At 42.3% G+C, this 21,859-nt stretch overlaps 1 protein-coding gene across 2 annotated transcripts in view; it reads right to left on the bottom strand.

Moving 5' to 3' along the window:
• Positions 1 to 21,859, bottom strand: part of CUL9 (cullin 9) — a 2,881,018-nt gene that overhangs the window by 296,967 nt on the left and 2,562,192 nt on the right. For both annotated transcript variants that reach the window (XM_044060287.1, XM_044060293.1), the window contains exon 36: positions 10,002 to 10,076. In XM_044060287.1, the coding sequence (XP_043916222.1) occupies positions 10,002 to 10,076 (75 nt within the window). The remainder of the gene's footprint in view (positions 1 to 10,001; positions 10,077 to 21,859) is intronic.

Raw genomic sequence — 21,859 nt, 5'->3', positions numbered from 1 at the left:
ACTGTGAGCAATCTGATCCCTCCAGCAATGCAGTTCTGACTTGAAATCCATGATTGGAATCTGAATCTCCAGGGGATAAGAATGTTAGGTCCATGTTTTGGGGATGACACTGAAATCTCTCATAAGTAACTTGACAAAGGGAATTATGAGAATAATAGAAGCCATGATGCCCAATAACCTTAGAAATTCTCCAGCAGTAGCTAGAAAGAGGCAAGAAAAATTCAGGAAGACTTCCTGACAAAAATTCTCCTCCTCATGAGGAAGAAAAGCCTTTTGAGATGCATAATCTATTAGATAACCTAGAAACAGAACCCTTGTGACAGATTGAGACAGGATTTTTGCATACTTACTGTTAATCTTAGATGTTCTAGGAGGGAAGATATCTTTGTTAAGGACTCATGATAATTGGGGAAAACTATGCACAAATAAGCAAGCTGTCCAAATTAGGAAAACTTTGGAAACCCTCCAATTTGCAATGGGCCCCTATTGCGGCTAGACTTTCTGTAAATATTCATGGTGCAGTGGACATCCCAAAGGGTAATCCAGAGACCTGATAGAGATCCAGACATACAAAATTTAAAAAAGAATGTGATGGTAAGTATCTTTGAGGTCTAAAGTTAGCATAACACTCTAAGCTGGGATCAGAGCTAACACTGTTTGAAGGGTCATTATCTTGAACTTTGGACTCTTTATAAAAAGACAAAGAAGAAAGATACAAAACTGGTGTCCAAGAATGCCCCCCCCCCCACACACACACACACACACACACTCTTTATTGCAACTGAAAACATTCTGGAATAAAAACCCTTTCCATATTTGATAATGCAGGAACATGTTGTATGATTTCTGCATGTTTGAACATTGGAGGAAACAATCGGAGGGTGATGGGGGGAATCCCCCTGAAAGGAGAGGGGCTTTTCTATCCATTTTTTATGGTTGTCTTCCTAAATCACCTTCAAAACCCATTTGTCTGAAACAATCTGTTGCCAAAAGAGAACATCAGACGCCATTTCTGAGAAAGAAGATATGCTGGGGCAGGACAGGGGATGTGACCTGGTTTCTAGCATAGTCATTCAGAGACAGGCACCTGACCCTTTATTTATTTATTTTGGAATTTTCATTTGTTCCCTCCTGCCATCTCTTCTCAAGTGTCTGTCTGTTAGCAGGAGGCACTGCTTGTTTGTTTTATCTTTTAAAGGAAGCAAAGGATTTGGAGGGAAGGAAACTGGGGACCTGAAAAATGGCATAAACTCCCTGCATTAATTTACCTCTCTCATACCACTGCTTCAGGACATAAAGTACAGTTTTGTACCTACCATAAATGTAGATGTTCGAGTGTTCACCCTGCTGCAGTCATCACACTTGGGTTATCCTGCCGTTAAGGCTGTCCCGCAGTTGGCCCGAATTCCAAAGTCTTGGTCCGGCGTCGGTTGCTGTCGCTTCTTCCCTGACGTCAGTACGTCAGGGGTATATAAGAGGCATCTGACGCCATTTTCTTCAGTTTTTCTTGCCCCACATGTCAGGTGCCCCCAAAAAGTAGGCAGAATATATATATACATATATATATATATGAATGTATGTATATGTATATATGTATATATGTATATATATATATATATATATATATATATATATAGATATATATATATACACACATATGGCTATATAAAAATAAAACAAAACCCTTGGGTACAAGCAAATACAACACAGAGGTAGTATAGGATAAAGTGGTAGAGATAAGTTCAGCTAGTTCAGAGGGGATGGAGGGAGGGTAACCTGGACTGCAGCAGGGTGAACACTCTAACATCTACATTTATGGTAGGTACAAAACTGTACTATGTTCATCGTGTTACCCTGCTGCAGTCATCACACTTGGGTTGAATCCCAAAGCTAAGGAGGGGAGGTGGAGTCAAACAGGGTTAGAAGAGGCTAGTAGGCCCTGCAAAACCGCAGTGGCAAAACCAGCTCTAGTCTTAGAGTAAAGAGGTAAGTGATGGTGTTTGGTGAAGGTGTGCACCGAACTCCAAATAGCAGCTTCCAGAATATCCTTGGTTGGCACTCCCCTGAGAAAGGCTGCTGATGTAGCTGTAGCCCTGGTGGAGTGGGACCTAATGTTAGCAGGTACTGGTTTCCCATGATGTGTGTAGCAGAAACGTATGCAATGTCCCATCCATTTAAAAATGGTCTGTTTTGAGATAGCTTTTCCTTGTGATCCTGTAGCATAGGCTACAAAGAGCTGGTCAGTTTTTCTGAAAGCCTTAGTTTTATCCAAGTAGTAATGTAATTGCCTGTGAATGTCCAAAGAGTGCAGGAGTCTTTCTCCTTTGTTCTGTGGATTTGGGAAGAAGGTGGGCAAGTGAATGGTTTGGTTTAGGGCCACACTGGATACCACCTTTGGCATACAGGAAGGATTAATTTGTAGAGAAACTCTGTCTTGATGAAAAATGAGGAAAGGTTCCACTGCCATTAGTGCCTGTAGTTCTGAGACTCTTCTAGCTGGGGTTATTGCTAGAAGTAGGGCAGTTTTCCATGAAAGAATTTTTAAATCAGTTGAAAAAGCTGGTTCAAAGGGCGGCAGTGTAAGCTTTTCCAGGACAAAGTTGAGATCCCAAGTAGGTGTTGGAGCTCTCCTTGGCGGTCTTAAGTTCTTAGCCCCTCTGAGGTACTATCTTAGGAGTGGATGTGAAAATAAAGGAGGATCCGTGCTGTAATGAGCTGAAATTGCTGAGGCGTGGATCTTAACAGATAAAAAGGAAAGTCCTTTGTGTAACATCTCAGTTAAATATTGTAGAATCTGAGAAATGTTCGGCTCCAGGGGATTTAGGCCTTTAGCCTGGTTCCAGGAGCAAAATCTTTTCCATTTGTCTGAATAGGTTTTCCTGGTGCTGGGCCTCCTGGCCTCCAGTATGACATCCATAACAGCATTGGATAAAAGTGTTGGCTGGTTGTTTAGGTAATTTGCCATGCAACCAGGTTAGAATCAGATTGTCTCGCTGGGTGAGCAGGTGAGGTATTTGTGGCAAAATCCATGGTGGGTCCTGGGCCATGGTCCTTAAAATTGGATACCAATATTGGCGTGGCCAATCTGGTGCAACGAGAATCATTTGTGGCCTCTCTGATCTGACTTTCAGCAGTACCTTTGCTAGAAGAGGCAGTGGAGGGAAGGCATAGACTGTTAATGTTTTCCAACTGAATGAGAGAGCGTCCACTTTCCAAGCTAGCGGATGGAAGGTCCTTGTGCAAAATTTTTGAAGTTGGTGGTTGTGGGGACTTGCAAACAGATCTATGTCTGGGCGTCCCCATTTTTGAGCTATCATTGCAAATACTTGTGGATCTAGTTCCCATTCGTGTGGATCCATGATGTTTCTGCTTAGGTCATCTGCCAATGTGTTTTTCTTTCCTGGCAGGAATTGTGCTTGCATTTGAACCTGGTAAGACAGTGCAGTGTTCCACAAGGTCACTGCTTGGCGGCATAGAGGGTAGGAATGTGTGCCCCCTTGCTTGTTTATGTACCACATAACTGTGGTGTTGTCTGTCCTTAGTAGTAGTTGTCCTGGGCGTAGAAGGTCCTTGAAACTGTTAGGGCATTCTGTACTGCTAGCATTTCTTTTTGACTGACATGCAGGTGTCTCTGATCTGTAGTCCATTTGCCCTGAATGCACTGTCCTGCCATGTGTGCTCCCCAGGCATAGTCCGATGCATCTGTTGTCATTATTTGCCTGGCTGTGGGTAAGGTGAAAGGCTGACCCTTGTTGAGGTGACATGCCTGTGCCCACCATAGAAACTCCTGTTGAAGGCAGGGAATGAGTGGAATCATTGTTTCCAAGCTGTGGCTGTGCTGAGTCCATACGCTTTTCAGGTACCATTGTAATTTCCTCATATGCAGATTTGCAAATGGTATTAGTAGAATGCAAGATGTCATGAATCCCAAGGCCTGCAGAATTTTTCTTGCAGGGAGTTGGGTCTTTGTTGCCATTATTTTGAAATACTGAGACAGTTGTCTTTGTTTGTCTCGCGTGAGATAAGCCATCTGGGCCGTTGTATTCAAGCTGGCACCCAGGAATGTTATGTTTTGTGCGGGCACTAGTTTTGATTTCTTTTTGTTTACTGTGTACCCTAGGCAACTTAGAAGGTGTTTGACAAATGCCAGATGCTGTAAAAGAATGTCCTTGCTTTCTGCTTGAATAAGACAGTCGTCCAGGTATGGGTATATTTGAATCCCTCTTTGTCTGCAGTATGCAATTACTGGTGCCAGGCATTTTGTGAAGACCCTGGGCGCAGTAGATAAGCCAAAGGGCAGTGCAGAGAACTGATAATGTATTGAACCTGCAATGAAGCGGAGGTTTCTTCTGCAATTTTGTCTGATAGGGACATGCAGGTATGCGCCTCCTTGAGGTCCAAAGTGACAAGCCAAGCATTCTTGCCCAGCATGGGAAGAAGGTGCTGAAGTGTTAGCATCTTGAATTTTGGTACTTGCAGATAGGTGTTCAGAATTGAAAGATCCAGAATGGGTCTCCATGCTTTGTCCTTTCTTGGAACTAGGAAGAGTCTTGAGTAAAATCCTTGTCCCTGCTCCTGTGTAGGTACCTGTTGAATGGCTCTCATGTTCACGAGAGCTGTAATTTGTTTTTGTGCCTCTGCCCATTGATTTGGTGGCAGGTTTGGCATTCCTTTGATCCTTGGTAAGGTATGAAAGTGGAATCTGTATCCGCCTGTCTTCTCCTCCTTTCTGGGTAGCAGAACCCCACTGGCGAGGTTTGTAAGGGCCCTGTGACTGACCTCTGCCCCTTGGGTGTCTGTATTTGCCCCTCTGCGATCTGTCTGAAGCTGGAAAGGACCAATTTTTTGTTGGCCAATTTCTGCTGAAGCGAGGGGGTTGTACCTGTAAGAAATCCTTGACCGTTTGCCTAGATTTAGCCTTATCCTCCATTTTCATTAAAACCTCTTCTGCTTTGACACCAAATAATACATCCTGTTGTAAAGGTGCATCTAATAATTTTGCTTTAACATGGTCAGGGAGGGATTGCTCTTTTAACCAAGCATGTCTACGAATGACTGAGCCAGTAACAGCTGCTCTACAGGAAGCTTCCAGTGAATCAAATCCGCATTGTAAAGTATGCTTGCCCACCTGTTCAGCTGCATGCAACAGATCCTGCATTTCCTTGAACTCAGGCTGTTCTGAGTGTGTGCTCATTTTTTGTTTTAACTGAGACATCAGGAATTGTTGATATTTCTACATGTGAAACAGGCAATTTAATGCTCTCATAGCCAGAGTTGCACAGGTGTATATTTTCTTTCCCCATCTATCTAGGGCTCTGGAATCTCTTTCAGAGGGCACAGGATATTTAGCCATAAAAGCCTTTGCTCCCTTAGGACCCTGGGAAATGGTTTCTAGGTCAGCTACAGGGCTTTTATAAAGGAATTTGTGAGAGTCAGGTACTCTGTATTATCTGTCTGGTTTGGCTGGAGCAGGAGGTAGAGAGTCTGGATTTAAACTCCAAGTAGACATCATCCACAATATCTAAAACAGGAGGAATAGCAAGAGGTTTGTGCTGCGGTAATAGAAGGAACTCTCGGAGTCTTTTCTTAGAATCTGAGTAATCCTGGCCTTCCCAGTGGAAATGCTCCCTCATGATATGTAATGTTTCCCCAAAGGAGTAGTCTTCAGGGGGAGATGCTGAGGGAATAGAGTCTTCAGCATCAGAATCCTCATAAGGTGGAAAAGTGTAATCCTGTTCTTCAGAAGAATCTGAGGAGAGAGAAACCTGGTCAGAGGATGCATAATCCTCCTCTTGTCTTGGTCTTTTATCAGGAGGGGGATGGGAACCCCCTGATAAGGGTAATTAAATCTTCAGTCATCTTAAGCATCGGTTTCTTAGGCATGGGGCCTTGACCTGTTGACTGATGAACAGTTTTCTTAGGTTTTAAAGGAGTTTTAAGTTTAGCATAAGATTTAATGGTGAGTGTAGTCGGTCTGAAGACACCTTCTGCAACTGAAGGTGTTTCCTCTGCACCGGTGTCTAAATCTGCTCCAGTGTCGGTAGATGGCTGCGTCGGCCTAGAAAACTCTGTGTGGGAGTCGGCAGCTGTCTGGGGTTCCAGCTCTGCGGTTGTCAGGGGCTGCGTAGGCACCGAGAACCGGCGACAGGCCCAGCTGAGGCCTCGGGATCTGGCTTATTCCTAGGCTGCCTGTCCTTATCCTTGCGTTTTTTTAAGAATTGCGGTCGGCTGCTCCAACGGCATGATATAATTGAATTTCCTACCAAAATAATGTCGTGCGAAGTCAAAACGGCATTTAATAGTGCATTTATTAAACCTAGCGCAGAACCGACAACCTGTGACGTTGTGGTCTGGGCCTAGGCAAGGAATACAATAGGAATAGAAGTCCTTATGAGTTATTTGCTTCCCACAAGAAATGCAATTGTTAACTTTTACTGACATCGGACTGAGGCACGAAAATATTCCCCAACGGGGTACTTAGCTTTATTGAAGACTTCGGACTGAAATTCAAATCGAAAATCTCAGGTGTCGGCCGACCGGCACTTGCGAACTGCTTCGGGCACCTCGCGGCAAGAAAGACTGAAGAAAATGGCGTCGGATGCCTCTTGTATACCCCTGATGCACTGACATCAGGGAAGAAGCGACAGCAACCGACGCCGGACCAAGACTTTGGAATTCGGGCCGACTGCGGGACCGCCTGATAGCAGGATAACCCAAGTGTGATGACTGCAGCAGGGTAACACGATGAACATCTAGCAGCATTCTAAAGGCTAAAATAGCAGAAGAAAAGAATCACTTACCCAGTCTATCCAGCAGCTTACCTCCTTTATCCCCAGGAAATAGGCTGGGGTGGTAAGAAACCTGTCTGCATTAGCAGCAGTAGGTGAGATGGCTCCTAGATCTACTCTAAGATAAAAAGAAAAAATATATATTTATTAGATTGAGAGACTATATACAGTTTATATGCCTTTTTGGTACTGATGTCTAAAAACCAGGAGGGCTGCAGGCAGCATTAAAAGCAAACTTTAAGCCTGGGAGAATGGGAGGAATGGGTGCAGTTTGCAAGGCTTCTTGTTCCAAACAAATCATATCTGCCCAACTTGACAGGGAGCAAGGTATTCAGGTGCTCCCAAACAAATACATTCTTTAGTCTAGACAGTCTCTGAAAAGGAGAAATTCTCCATTTGTACAGATTCAGGCTTACTATCTAAGGAGTCACAGTCTTGTGCTATGGTACCCTCAAGTAGCACAAACCTATCTATCCACATCAGACTCATCTCAGAAAGCATCTTCATCCTTTGGAGTGGAGGAATAAGAAACAGGAGGAGGCACACCAGACACTCAGTGTTGACAAGCCTGCAACAAACCCCTGGCTAAGATAAGAACATCATTTTTACAAACAGAAACACTCTCTCATCAGAATGATTAACTTTTTGTTTTCTTTCCATAGGAACATCCTTGGAGGAAGACCAAGAAGGGGAAAGCATTACATCCCCACACCAAGAGGTCTTTTTCCTTGGCTGCCCTAAGAAGTCCCTCCCTGGGTGTCTTGATGGTTCTCCATGCCCACGTCAGACAACAGAACAGCCAATGAGCACATGTCTGACCCCCAGATCATATTGGCAGGCAGGGCTATGCCAGAAAAATTCAAGGAAACCAGTAAGTGGATCTGTGGAACAGCAATGAGTACTGCAGATTCACCTATCATAGGGTAAGACTGAGCCCATGCTGATTTGTTTCCCACAAGTTAAACAGTTATTGACTTTTTCTGACATCGGCTGAGGCAAGAAAGAGTCCCCAACGGGGTACTTAGCTTTTTAGAAGTCTTCGAAGTAGTATTCGGTAGTAGTAATCTCTGGATCTGACCGACCGGCACTTGCGAACAGCTTCTGCTTCGGGCGCCACGCGGCAAGAAAGACTGAGGAAAATGGCGTCGGCTGATGCCTTTATACCCGAAGACCAGCAGAGATGACGTCGGGTGGAGTGCGACATCAGCCGAAGCTGGACCCAGACTTTGGAATCCGGCCGACCGAAGGGCTGCCTGACGACAGGACAACCCAGTTGTTATGACTGCAGATGCATCCATGAAGGACATCAGAACAGCCAATGAGCACATGTCTGACCCCCAGATCATATTGGCAGGCAGGGCTATGCCAGAAAAATTCAAGGAAACCAGTAAGTGGATCTGTGGAACAGCAATGAGTACTGCAGATTCACCTATCATAGGGTAAGACTGAGCCCATGCTGAAGGCAAGGGCTTATGTTTTAACATTTTTTTTTTCTTTTTAGGTATGTTGGAGGAAGGAACAGCAGGACCTGGGTAAGTATCCATGCTGTAGCCATGGAAGATGCCGTACTGCCAGTCGGTCAGAAGGTAAGTTGTCACTTACTAAGCAAGTTCTCTCAAAAGACAAAAACAGTTTTCCCAAAGTGAACTGCTAGTAAAATTAAAAGCAAGTTAGTTGTCATGAAGGGTACATAAGCATTTCCACAACAACACACAATTTCTGTCACACAAATGCACTTTCCAATTAATAAAAACAACAAATTAGCTGAAAAAAAAAATTAAAATGATTCCTTGTAGCTTAAATACACAACATATACCTAGAAAGCAATTCATCGACTAAAACAGCAGTATTCAAGGTATGTCTTCTGATGTTCCTGATAAACCTGTATTTTTAAAGTGATATACTGCAATTCTGATAGAAAAAGCAAAAAATAGAAATTACACATATCCTTAAAAAATAATATATATATATATATATATATATATATATATATATATATATATATATATACATACATTGTGGGGAAAGTTCCCCACAGGAGTGTTATCTGTCTGAAAAGAAGCTTTAGGCTGACTGCTAATAATGAAGAGCCTCAGAGATGCATCTGCATGAGGTGGCAAGAAAGCACTTAAGATTTTTAGTCACTCTGGCTGTTTATACGCTACCCCACACCCAAAAAAAAAGGCTCAGCCTATAAGCAAGCCACGGTGACAGTGTGGGAGAAGGAGAAAACTTTTGGAAGCTGACCAACTGCTGTGTCCTTGGCAGGATACAGCACACCAGGCTATTTGCAGCAGTGAGAATGATGAATATTAACCTTTCCAAAAAGATGATTTTTTGGATACATGTTAAAAATTCTCCAAGATGCATGGATATGAAGAAGGCTCTTAAGAGTGACAGTCATTAATGCTATCTTTTAAACTGGATGTAAACAACCTAAGGGTCAAAGAAGCTTAACACCTCGAAAGATTACCAAACCCAGGAAGCCCAAAGTTGGATTTAACTCGGAAGACAGGACTTGCATCTAAGTCAGAGCAAGTCAGTGAAAAACTGATATGACATTCACAGTTACACAGTGCTCATATTTAGATTTAGACTCAGCAGCTCCTAAAAATCAGGACCACTCAGATGTTTGAAGGATCCACAGAGAAAAAAGAACTCATTCCAGGATACCTTACTTGCAAAGAACAGTGCAATGTCCACACATATAGAGGAGGTTAACCTCTAATGTGACAAATTGGGCTGCACACTAACATGCAGAAGAACATAGCTGGGCAGTTTGACACAGCAGAGACTACCAAACACTCTCTTCTTTAGTCTTTTCACTTGTTTTCAGCGTAGTGATCATCGAGTCTAACTCTATCAGGCACATCCTTTTCCCTACAGCATCCAACCTTGCAATAAGCATGGTGCATAAATCAAATATCTTTTCAAATCCATTTTGTTACCCTTATTTGAATGCCATTATAGTGACAATGCTTCTAAAAAAATATGGTCTCCCGTACAGTGCACAGTATTCTTTTAGACTGTGGTCTCACCAACTAAACATACAAAGGAAGAATATTATCCCATTTTCTAGTGGAACTGTTTCTCCTCCACAGCTTTTCTTTACTTCATCCCAATTTGTATTTCTATACTTTATGCTATCTGCAGGCAGCATCACTGTCCATCACATTCCACTGAAAAGTTTCCAGAGTGCATGACATTACTTACCCGAGCTTGATGTTGGAATGTACATCTTTCATTGTAATCGTGAAACTTTTTCTCCTGCCGGGCTGCCTTGCTTACCTGAAAAAAAAAAAAAAAAAAAAGAATACAGTTATGCATTGTACAGTCTGAATGCTAAGTTCATACGCCTTACAATTGGGTATTAGGGTTTGCTTTTGCAACTAAAACATGTATTCAACTTACAATGTGTAACTTCTACTTTCTATAAATAGGTAGAAAATGGTTAACTACAACATAACCAGCTATACCCGACTTAAATGTACATACTTAATTCATACTCATAAATCTGACCTCTACCTGTACCTGAGTTGCAGTATTTCTTCCTTATAGTAAATGTTTTAACATTTAACTAAAGGTGACATAAAACAGAACCCTAGAGGACTGCTAATTTCTTTACTAAAAACAGCGGTCAACAGCCTGTGGCTTTGTAAATTTTACCCAATATGCATTTAATGTGAATTAATGAAAATAACACATATGAAACTAAATTAATAAAGCAACAACTGAGCATCTAGACAGACTGAAATGCAGAAAGATATGTAAAAAACATTCAAAATTCAGTATGCTGATACCAAATAAGTGATACTTACAAACTATATGCATCAGACTAGCTGACAGCACTCAAAGGACATTCACAAATATGATATAAAAAATGAAGAACGGAAGACAAATTTGCAGGACTTCTACCTACTTATTATAAGCATATTTGAAGCATATGGAGAATCAAAGATTTGTGGTCAAGTACAAAGCTGTCCGTCTGTAGAAAATTCCAAGTCTAGTCAATAACCTATATTCAAAAGCTTCCTCCAGCCTCACAGAGGGCAATACAATACTGACTGGAGGAAAATCTGAGGATGTAGTAGAAGTTTGTTCTTAACGTGGGGAATCTGTTGCACTAACATGTCATATTTACTTGGTGAAGGTTTAGTTCCAGGTATTTGAGAAGCCATCTGTTCGGTGAGGAAACAGAGGGCAGAGCTTTCATGTCTCAGAAGGCTAGACACAGACACCCATAGAGAACTCTAAAAGAAAACGAGTACAGAGACAGGGCTGCCACTCTGTCCTGACAAATATTTTGAGATCACTTTTTAAGATAGCAATCTCGGAGATCTCTCAAGTTGAGGGAGATGGTTAGACAAATACATGCCAAAAGGGGCATGGTACATTAAAAAAAAAAATGTACAATTTTACTTTTGAGATATTTTTTTTTGAAAAGCTTTAATTCTTAAGTTTTAATGACTACCCTCACTGTATGGATTTCTCTCATATTTTACTTTGTACCTCTCCTAACAAGATTATATGAAAGAGCAAGTGAAAAGTACAGCTGTGTACACTTACCATAAATGTAGCTGTTCGAGTGTATTCACTGTTGCAGTCATTACATTTGGGTAATCTGCTGGCAGGTTGCCCTTAGTCGGCCTGAATTCCAAAGACTTGGGTCCTGCGTCGGTTGCGGTCTTCTCTTCCATAAAACATGCAGCCGACGCCATTTTTTTTAGTTTTTCTTGCCCCCGATATATATATATATATATATATATATATATGTACACATGCATCAGTATAAACTTTACCCTCATCTACATGCAAATACACCACATAGGTTGTAGAGGACAGATAAGGAAAGATAAACTTCAGAATGACAGGGGAATGGCGGGATGGTAACCTGGACTGCAACAGTGAATACACTCGAACATCTACATTTATGTTAAGTGTACACAACTGTACTATGTTCTTCGTGTTTCACTGTTGCAGTCATTACATTTGGGTAGAATCCCAAAGCTATGGTTGGGAGGCTGGAGCTAAACAGCATTAGGTGCGGCTATAAGGCCCTGCAGCACTGCAGTGGCAAAGCCTTCCCTGGACTTAGAGTAGAGAGGCAAATGGTAATTCTTTGTAAAGGTGTGAACAGAACTCCAAGTAGCAGCCTCTAGAACGTCTTTGGTTGGTACTCCTCTGAGAAAGGCTGCTGAAGTAGCTGCAGCTCTGGTGGAATGAGACCTAATGCCCTTGGGCACAGGTTTATCATGGTGTAAGTAGCAGAACCAGATGCAGTGGCTTACCTACTTTGAAATTGTCTGCTTTGAAATAGCCTTTCCTTCTGATCCTGTATCATATGACACTAGTAATTGCTCAGTTTTTCTTAGAGCATTAGTCCTGCTCAAGTAAAATCTTAGCTGTCTGTGTACGTCCAAGGAATGCAGAATTCTCTCTCCCTTGTTCTGCGGATTTGGATAAAAAGTTGGCAGATGAATTGTTTGGTTAAGAGCCACACTGGAAACCACCTTAGGCATAAAAGTAGGATTTGTTCTCAGAGACACCCTGTCTGGGTAAAATATGATAAAAGGCTCAACAGCCATGAGGGCCTGTAGCTCTGAAACTCTTCTTGCTAAAGTAATTGCTAGTAGCAGAGCTGTTTTCCATGATAAGAACTTTATAACAGCAGTAGCAGCTGGTTCAAATGGAGGCAGGGTGAGCTTTTCCAACACATAATTGAGGTCCCATGCAGGTAATGGTGATCTTCTAGGAGGCCTTACATTTTTGGCTCCTCTAAGATACTGCTTTAGTAAAGGATGAGAAAAGATTGGTGGCTCTGTATTGCAATGAGCTGAAATGGCAGAGGCATGGATTTTAATTGATGAGAAAGATAGGCCTTTGTCAAGCATCTCAGTTAAGTATTGTAATATCTGAGGAATATTTGGTTCTGCTGTAACAGCTCCTTGTGCTCGATTCCAAGCACAGAATCTCTTCCATTTGTCAGCATAAGATTTTCTAGTACTAGGCCTTCTGGCTTCCAAAATGACATCCATCACAGCTTTACTGAGAGGTGGTGTTTGTATAACTACATGATCAGCCATGCTGCCAGGTTCAGTGTCTGTAGTTGATTGTGCAGGATCTGATTGTTTTGCTGGGACAGTAGTTGAGGTCTTTAAGGTAAGGTCCAAGCTGGGTACTGAGACAAGTTCCTTAGGATTGGGTACCAGTACTGGCGGGGCCAGTCCGGGGCAATTAGTATCATCTTTGGTTTCTCTTGTCTGACTTTTAGGAGGACCTTGGGGAGAAGAGGCAGAGGAGGAAAGGCGTAAACTGATAGGTTTTTCCAACTGAAGGATAGGGCGTCCACTTTCCATGCTTGTCTGTGATAAGTCCTTGTGCAGAATCTTTTCCACTGATAATTTTGAGAAGAGGCAAATAGATCTATATCTGGGCTCCCCCATTTCTCTGTTATCATGCTGAAGACCTGTGGATTTAGTTTCCACTCGTGAGGATCCATAAGGTTTCTGCTTAAATTGTCTGCCAGTTTATTTTGCATTCCTGGCAGGAATTGAGCTTAAAGATGTATTTGGGAGGTTAAAGCTGTGTCCCACAGTGCCATGGCTACTCTGCAAAGGGGGTATGAGTCTGTGCCCCCTTGCTTGTTTATATACCACATGACTGTGGTGTTGTCCGTCTTTATCAGTAGTTGCCTTGGATGAAGTAAAGTCCTTGAAGGCTGTTAGGGCATTTTGAACAGCTAACATCTCTTTCTGATTGATATGTAGATGCATTTGTTTTGGGGTCCATATGCCCTGTATGCATCTTCCTGCCATGTGGGCCCCCCAAGCATAATCCGATGCATCTGTTGTTAAGGTTTGGCTGGCAGGGGGGAGAGTGAAGGCCCGTCCCAGGTTTTGGTGACATGCCTTTGCCCACCATAGAAACTCCTGCTGTAGGCAGGGAATGAGAGGAATCATTGCTTCCAGACTGTGAGAATGTTGACTCCATAAACTTTTCGGATACCACTGAAGTTTCCTCATATGCAGTCTTGCATATGGAATCAGTAGGATCCAGGATGCCATGAAGCACAGAGCCTGCAGAATTTGTCTTGCAGATAACTGGGTTTTTGTTGCCATCAACTTGAAGTAAGTAGTCCGTTGCCTTTGCTTGTCTGGCTTGAAGAAAGCCATCTGGGCAGTTGTATTCAAGCTTGCACCCAAGAATGTTATCTTTTGAGAGGGTACCAGTTGTGATTTCTTTTCGTTTATTGTGTATCCTAGGCATGTTAGAAGCCTTTTCACAAATGCCAGGTGTTGAAGAATGTCCTCCTCTGCTTGAATGAGACAGTCGTCCAAGTAAGGATATATTTGTATACTTCTTTGTCTGCAAAATGCAATTACTGGTGCTAAACATTTTATAAAGACCCTGGGCGCAGTAGATAAGCCAAAGGGCAGTGCAGAGAATTGGTAATGCAGTAAGCCAGCCTTGAATCTGAGGGATCTTCTGCATGACTGTCTTATTGGGACATGCAGGTATGCCTCTTTCAGGTCCAATGTCACCAGCCAAGCATTCTTGCCCAGCATGGGCAGAAGCTGCTGCAAAGTCAGCATTTTGAATTTTGGCATGTCCAGGTATGTGTTCAAAATCGATAAATCCAGTATTGGCCGCCAAGTCTTGTCTTTTCAGGATACCAAGAACAGTCTTGAGTAAAAACCTTGTCCTTTTCCCTGTTCTGGTACTGGCTAAATTGCCCCCATGGCCATGAGGAACGTAACCTGTTTCTGTGCCTCTGCCCATTGATTTTTTGGCAGATCTGGCCAACCATTTGCCATTGGCAGTGTGGAAATGGAATCTGTATCCCTGTGATACTATGTTTAGTACCCACTTGTCCTGGGTTATTAACTGCCAATTTGGAGCAAAAACTGCTAACTTTCCCCCTATGGGTGTTGCCAAAAGATAAGTGCTTGGTGTAGGCAGAGGGAAGTCATTGGGATGTTTTCTGTAGGTTTGCGCTTTATCTCTTCCAGATTTGAAGGTACAAGCACCCCCCATTGCTTTAACCTGTATGAATCTTACGCCTGGTATCTGGAACCCTTAGGGTGTCTGGATTTGCCCCTTTGAGCTCTGGCTGGCACAGGAAAGGACCAATTTTTTGTAGGCCAGTGTCTACTGAATCTAGGTGGCTGCACTTGTAAGAAATCTTTAACAATTTGCATAGACTTAACTTTGTCTTCCATTTTCTTTAAAACCTCTTCTGCCTTAATACCAAACAGAGAATCATGTTGTAAAGGTGCATCTAGCAATTTAGCTTTAACATGATCAGGCAAATTCTCTTCCTATAACCAGGCATGCCTCCTAATCACAAATCCAGTAACTGCGGCCCTGCAGGAGGCCTCTAAGGAGACAAAACTACATTGCAAAGTATGCTTTCCAACCTGTTCAGCTGCATGCAATAATTCCTGGGTGTCGGTAGAGGCCTGCGACTCGAAGGTAGTGGGTATCAGGGGCTGCGAAAGCGCCTCACTGAGTACCGGCGACTGGCTTAGGAGAAGCCTTGTCGTCGGTTTTGGATCTCGACCTTTTGCGTTTTTTATGTACTCCGGCAGTCGGATTGCTATCTGATGACATTTCTGGGTAGTTAAATCTGTTTCCAAAATACTTTGATGCAAAAATATACCGACGCTTAATAGTGTGTTGGTTAAATCTAGCACAAAACCGACAGCCAGGCACATTCTGATCAGGGCCTAGGCAAGGAAGGAATACAGTACAAATGGAAATCCTTATGAGGTATTTGCTTCCCACAAGTAATACAATTATTAACTTTTTCTGACAACGGTAAGGAGCAAGAAAAAAGGAAGACTTCGGTTCTGAAACTCAAACTCGAATATTTCAGTAGTTGGCCAACCGGCACTTGCGAAATGCTTCTGCTTCGGGCACCGCGCGGCAAGAAAGACTAAAAAAAATGGTGTCGGCTGCATGTTTTATACCCCTGACGACCTGATGTCATGGAAGAGAAGACAGCAACCGACGCAGGACTCAAGACTTTGGAATTCAGGCCGACTGAGGGCAACCTGACAGCAGATTACCCAAATTTAATGACTGCAACAGTGAAACACGAAGAACATTTTAACTTTGGTGACCTATGAAGCAAAGCTCTCTGCTGCTGAAGAGAGTATTTTTTGATAAAGATTATGTGATACAAACAAAAGTTTTGACTGTATCACTTCATGAACTGATTTGAGAACGTTAAGACGGAAGCCTAAAATTTCATCTGCAGTTTCTAAACTTTGAAGGTCTTTTCTCTTCTGAACCAGTCAAATTGATTGACGTTACAGTGGCAATCAAAAGGTTTCTGCACTATTTTTCATCTCTTGAACTTATTCAAGGACACAGACTGCCTGTCAGTTGGTGATGAAGGAAATGTTCATACGTCAATAAATTCTACCTCAGTGCTCAATACATTAAGGAACAATGACTCCTTCACTTAAAGATCAAATACTAAGTTGCCTGCCCAAATATCTAAATTTTTTTTTTAAATTTTGCCAGACTTTCTGATCTCTTGATCCCCAAACCTCCAAGCTTATTCTATAATACTGTGACTCAAAATGTCAAATAAGAGTAACTCATACTTGTGTGAAACATGGAAATGTGGAAATTCAGATTTGTATTTCTTAGGTCAAGTTTATTTTCAGAGATTCTCAAAGTTAGTGACACTTTTGAAAGTGTTTGCAATGAAACACCTTATATCCAAGTATAACATTTCTCCTGACGTAACAGTTATACAAAATATATAAATTAACATATTTATATTTGTTATATTCCACTACCAAGCAATATAAAATCTTTGCAAACTTTCACTGTACAGCCTCTATTTTCTTTAACGGTTTGGACATATAAATACAGAAAACACTACTGCATTCTAAAACTGGATGCACATACATCTTAAACAGTGAAGTAGTGAAAGTGGATAAAATAATCTCGGAAAAAGTACCTAGGAATAAAAAGACAGCTGCATCCGTGCAGTACAACTCCTAGAAACATTCTCTGAAACTATTTTATCCACTTTGCTTGCTTTTTTTTTTCATTTCACCTAGCCTGCTGGGGGAAAGGCTGGCTAAACAAGACCCCTCATACCTACAGGGAGACTTTACACTTCAAATAGTGAAATTAAGCAACATGTATCCCTTGTTGCTAGATTTCTTTATCATTATGCCTAGTCGTTTTGTTGTTCTATGTACTATAGTGCCAGCATGTCATCCACATTTTATGTTAATGGACTCAATAATTCCCATATCTTTATAATAACTATCTCCACCCTTAATATGTTCACTCCCATACACATAGGTTTCATTAGACACAATTTTCCAAAATACTTTATGCTGCATTGGACAGTGTTGAACTTGGTGCAGCTCGGTTACAAATATCAGTCACATCCATTTATGACACTGAAATTATAAAATGTAAAAATGAAGCCTACCTTACAATCAATCAGCATATCGACTGATCCAACATTACTTGTGTCTAGGAACAGAGGCAAACGGCACATTAAACACAACAGGGCCCAAAAACTGAGCCTCTTGGCACTCAAAGTAAATGGTTCATACTTGGATATTACCCCTTTATAAATTTATTTAATTTGTTTACCAGGGCAGTGTGCTGATCACAACAGATCATTTGCAGGCACAACCTGAGTGAACAAACAGAGTAATCAAAGGTGTTATATAATCCCACAGAAAATCGATACAACATGTAAATATTATTATTAACAGAGGAGAAAAACAAAAGTGAATTTTAGTGCTAAATATGAGGGGAAGCAAGAGGTAAAAACAAAGGGTCAAAGCAGGGGTGATGCAGGTGAGGAGAGAGTTAGGTTGTGCGCCCAGTGGAAAAGCACATACATTCAGATTTTTGATGGAGGTGTCTTTTGAGCTGAGCTCTGAAAGTTGGGAAAGACAAAACTTCTTTGGAGGGTGGGGCAGGGATTGACATTCTGGGAGAAAGAATGGAAAAGAAATGGTTGGTAAAGTGCAGTTTGGTTTGGAGTGTCTGGAGTGAGTGAGTTCATTGGGAGAGGTTGCAGCCGTGGTTTTATTTTGGAGCTTGGCTGCAAGACGTGGGAGGCACCTGTCTGAAGTAGCTTGGAAATAAGAGACCCTAAGAGTAACTCAGCTCTGTAGCTGATTGTTAGCCATTTGGCTTTGGAGACAGTGATGCAGTAGTGCTCCTGAGGGTGAAAATTTGAAAACCAAATCTGCTGCTTCATTTCCATGGACTGTGGGGTAGATGATGATTTTTTTTTTTAATGCTAAGGCTAGGAGTCCTCCCTGTCAGCCATTCCAAACCTTCTTATTACATGGTTTAAACTTTGCAATGGCTTATTTTTTTATTTTATTTATTTATTTACTTTTTTTATAATTGATGGAAACAGTACAGAATTAAAGGCTTTTTCAAGGTCTCAGTAGATGACACCTGATGAAGATCCTAAATCACTAGCCATGGTAATCTGATCATAGAATTCTGTAAGGTTAGTACATGTTGACCTACCTCCAATAAAACTGTGCTGATTAATATCTAGTAATGCCATTTTACTTTTTTTTATTATATTAGTGAGGCACCTCTTAAAAATACTTTTCCAAAACCAAAGTTGGGCTAATTAGTCAGCAGTTCTTTACGTCACTGTCATCTTTCTTTTTGTGGATAGGTGTTATGTGGGAGACCTCCTTCCACACTGTAGGGACTTGACTATAGTTTGTGGATGTTTGTCTTTCGGCTTTTTCCTGGTAAGGGGTCGCCACAGCAGAACTCCGGTCCACTAATGATTGGCAGTAGACTTTTTTACGAAACGCCGAGGTGCCAGCTTGACACCCAACCTTCAACAAAGGCAGGCCCATTTACGCACGCGTGTCTTTTGAACGCTACCCAACCGCGGGGAGGACATGCAGATTCCACACAGAAGGCACTCCGAAGCCAAGCCGAAAATCGAACGGGAGAACCTCTTGCTGTGAGGTAACAATGCTACTGCTGTACCACTGCGGCATACTAAAGACATCTATTAAAATATTTTTCAGTATTGGTGCAAGATTGCTTTTTTAAGTTGTACTGCAATACGACCGGTACGTAATCTTACCAGATGATATATTTTTTAATAAATTCTGTTAATGCTGCTTAAATTGACCGACTGTGAGTTATATATGGTAACAATTTCCCATCAAGATCTGTGATTCAAATTTAATACCAGAGGAAATGGTACAGGCAGAAATAAACATACTATATTCATTAGAGATTGTTAAGTTGTTTGTAACTAAAGAATTAAGTTTTAAAGCCCTCACTTGGTAGTTTGTTTTAATATTAATATATTTGTAATAGTTCTTATTACTAGTGTCTATAACCAGTTTTTTGGGTCTTATTTGTACAATTTTGTTTCTGAAGAACCTGCCTACCTTGTTTAAATTCTTCTTATTCTAAATGAGAAATCTTTTGTAGACTCTAAAAGCCCTTTATTTGTTTTTTGTGCATTTTAATTACTTTGCAATTCCATCAAAATGGAAACATTTTCCTAATGCTCTTATGTTATATATTAGAACTGTACCGCATAGTATGCCACAAGATATTTTCTAATGTGGTGTAGCTGAAGTCTCATTCACTGTCTAGTGAATTTATAGACCAATTAACATTAATAATAAGAAGTTATGTACCTACCATAACGTTCCATGTTAGTTGTCTTCTTCTCGCCTTCTTTCTTGCTGGATGGGTTCGCGCCTTATACTAAAGCTCAAGAGCTATTTACCGGCTCGAGGCCCTCCCCCTATCCCACAATGCTAGGCGTCAGATACCCAGATCTCGTTTGGTATAGCTAACACCATGGAGACACCCCGTACCTACTATAAAGTTTACCTACAGTGGTAACAACTGAGGAGGACATAACCTAGGAAATAGTCAAGCAGAGGAATAAGGCCACAGAAGGATTCATCTCGGCCTGTCCAGGCTAGGGGGATGGCGGGTGGGACGCAAGAAAGAAGGCGAGAAGAAGACAACTAACATGGAACGTTATGGTAGGTACATAACTTCTTAATGTTAAGTTGTCAATCTCGCCTTCATTCTTGCTGGATGGGACAGCGTCCCTAGCACCTTAGCCCTGGTTGGCTCATCGGAACAGACTCTTGAACACAGTGGAACCAAACTCAGCCCGACTCCTGGAGGTCATATCCAACTTGTAATGAGAAATAAAGGTATGAGGAGTGGCCCATGTGGCTGCAGCACAAACAGATTCCATTGGACGTCTTGCTTGAAAAGCTACTGACGTAGCTAACGCTCTGGTGGAATGAGCTTTTGGTTTTGTAGGGAGTTCTTTATGTCTTAGTTGGTAAATGAAGGAAATGATAGAGGCCAACCATCTAGATAAAGATACTTTAGACACTGGCAGGCCCTGCTTGCCCTCAGCATAGGACAGGAAGAGTTGGTCCGACTTCCTTGTTTGTTTTGTCCTCTCTAAATAGAAACGTAATTGCCTGTGAACATCCAAATAATGCAGCTTCTGTTCAGCTCTGTTTGAATAGTTAGGAAAAAAGACAGGAAGATAAATGGCCTGATTCAGGTTTGTCTAAGAAGGAATCTTGGGTAAAAAGGAGGGATTAGTTCCGAGTGAAACTCTATCTTTGTGAAAAACAAGATAGGGAGGACGAATACAGAGGGCTTGAAGTTCCGATACTCTTCTAGCTGAGGTGATAGCTACTAAGAAGAGAGTCTTCCAGGAGAGCAATTTTAAGGAACAGGTGGCCGCAGGTTCAAAAGGAGGGAGAATCAGTGAAGTTAATATCAGATTCAAATCCCACGGAGACAGGGGATCTCTAATCGGAGGCCTCAGCAAAACAGTCCCTTTAAGAAAGGCTTTACAAAGTTTATGGGACATAATGCTGGTCTCTGACAGGCCAGCGTGAAAATTAGCGATAGCAGCCAATTGGACTTTAATGGTGGCAGAAGAGGAGCCCGCTCGAAAAAGCTCTGCCAAAAAATCCAGAACACTGTGGACAGGGGCTGTAAAGGGATCTATATTTCTGGCCTCCGCCCAGAAGGAGAAATGTCTCCACTTACTAGCATAGGTTTTTCTGGTGGTAGATTTGTATGAAGAAAGGATGATTTCACGCACTGGCTGAGAAATATGCGGAAGCCTGGCTAGGGTTGGAAGTGGAGCAACCAAGCTGTGAGGTTGAGAGATTGAAGGGATTGGTGCAGCCCACCCGACTGATGGACCAAGAGGTCTGGCACTGGGTTCACACTCCAGGGCTGCTCCAGTAGGTGACGATGCAGGAATGGGAACCAAATTTGTCGAGGCCAGTAAGGGGCAATGAGGATCACCCTGGAGCCCAAAGCGGTCGCTTTCTGAATCAGTTTGGGAATTAAGGGAAAAGGCGGAAATGCATATAGGAGACCCCGGGGCCAATCGTGTACTAGAGCGTCTCTGGGGGAATGGCCAGGGAGGGGAAAGAGAGTGAAGAAGTCTTCGCACTTGCTGTTGAGAGGGGTTGCAAAAAGGTCGCAGCAAGGTTGACCCCATCTGCGGAAAATCTTGTCCGCTACTAACTGATTGAGAGACCACTCGTGAGGCATGAGAATGTCTCTGCTTAGCCTGTCTGCTATGACATTGGACTTCCCGGGGATGTGCATTGCTATCAGAAACCGTTGGGAAGAGATCGCCCACTGCCAGAGTCTGAGTGCTTCTCGACATAAGGGATAGGACCTGGTTCTGCCCTGCTTGTTGATGTACCAGACTACAGACATATTGTCCGTCTGAACTGCAATAGTCCCGGTAGGTAGAGAGTCCTGAAGAGCTTGCAACGCTAAAAGTACCGCTCTCATCTCTAAGACATTTATGTGCAGGTGGTATTCTAGGGGTTGCCAAGAACCCTGGACAGTCCTGCTCTGAAAATGCCCCCCCACCCGATCAGGGAGGCATCCGTGGTCACCGTGGCAACAGGAGGAGGAAGAACAAACAGTCTGCCCTGGAGAACTAGAGGGGAGACCATCCACCATGCCAGGTGGTCTTTGCATGTTTGAGTGATTATTATCCTGTGGGACATTGGAAGCTGTTG

The sequence above is a fragment of the Protopterus annectens genome, chromosome 1.part0 (genome assembly GCF_019279795.1).
Source record: "Protopterus annectens isolate FY-2018-M chromosome 1.part0, PAN1.0, whole genome shotgun sequence".
In the NCBI taxonomy this organism is placed as follows: Eukaryota; Metazoa; Chordata; order Ceratodontiformes; family Protopteridae; genus Protopterus; species Protopterus annectens.
The sequence above is the reverse complement of the archived record's forward strand: the minus strand, read 5'-3'. Positions and strand labels throughout refer to the sequence as shown.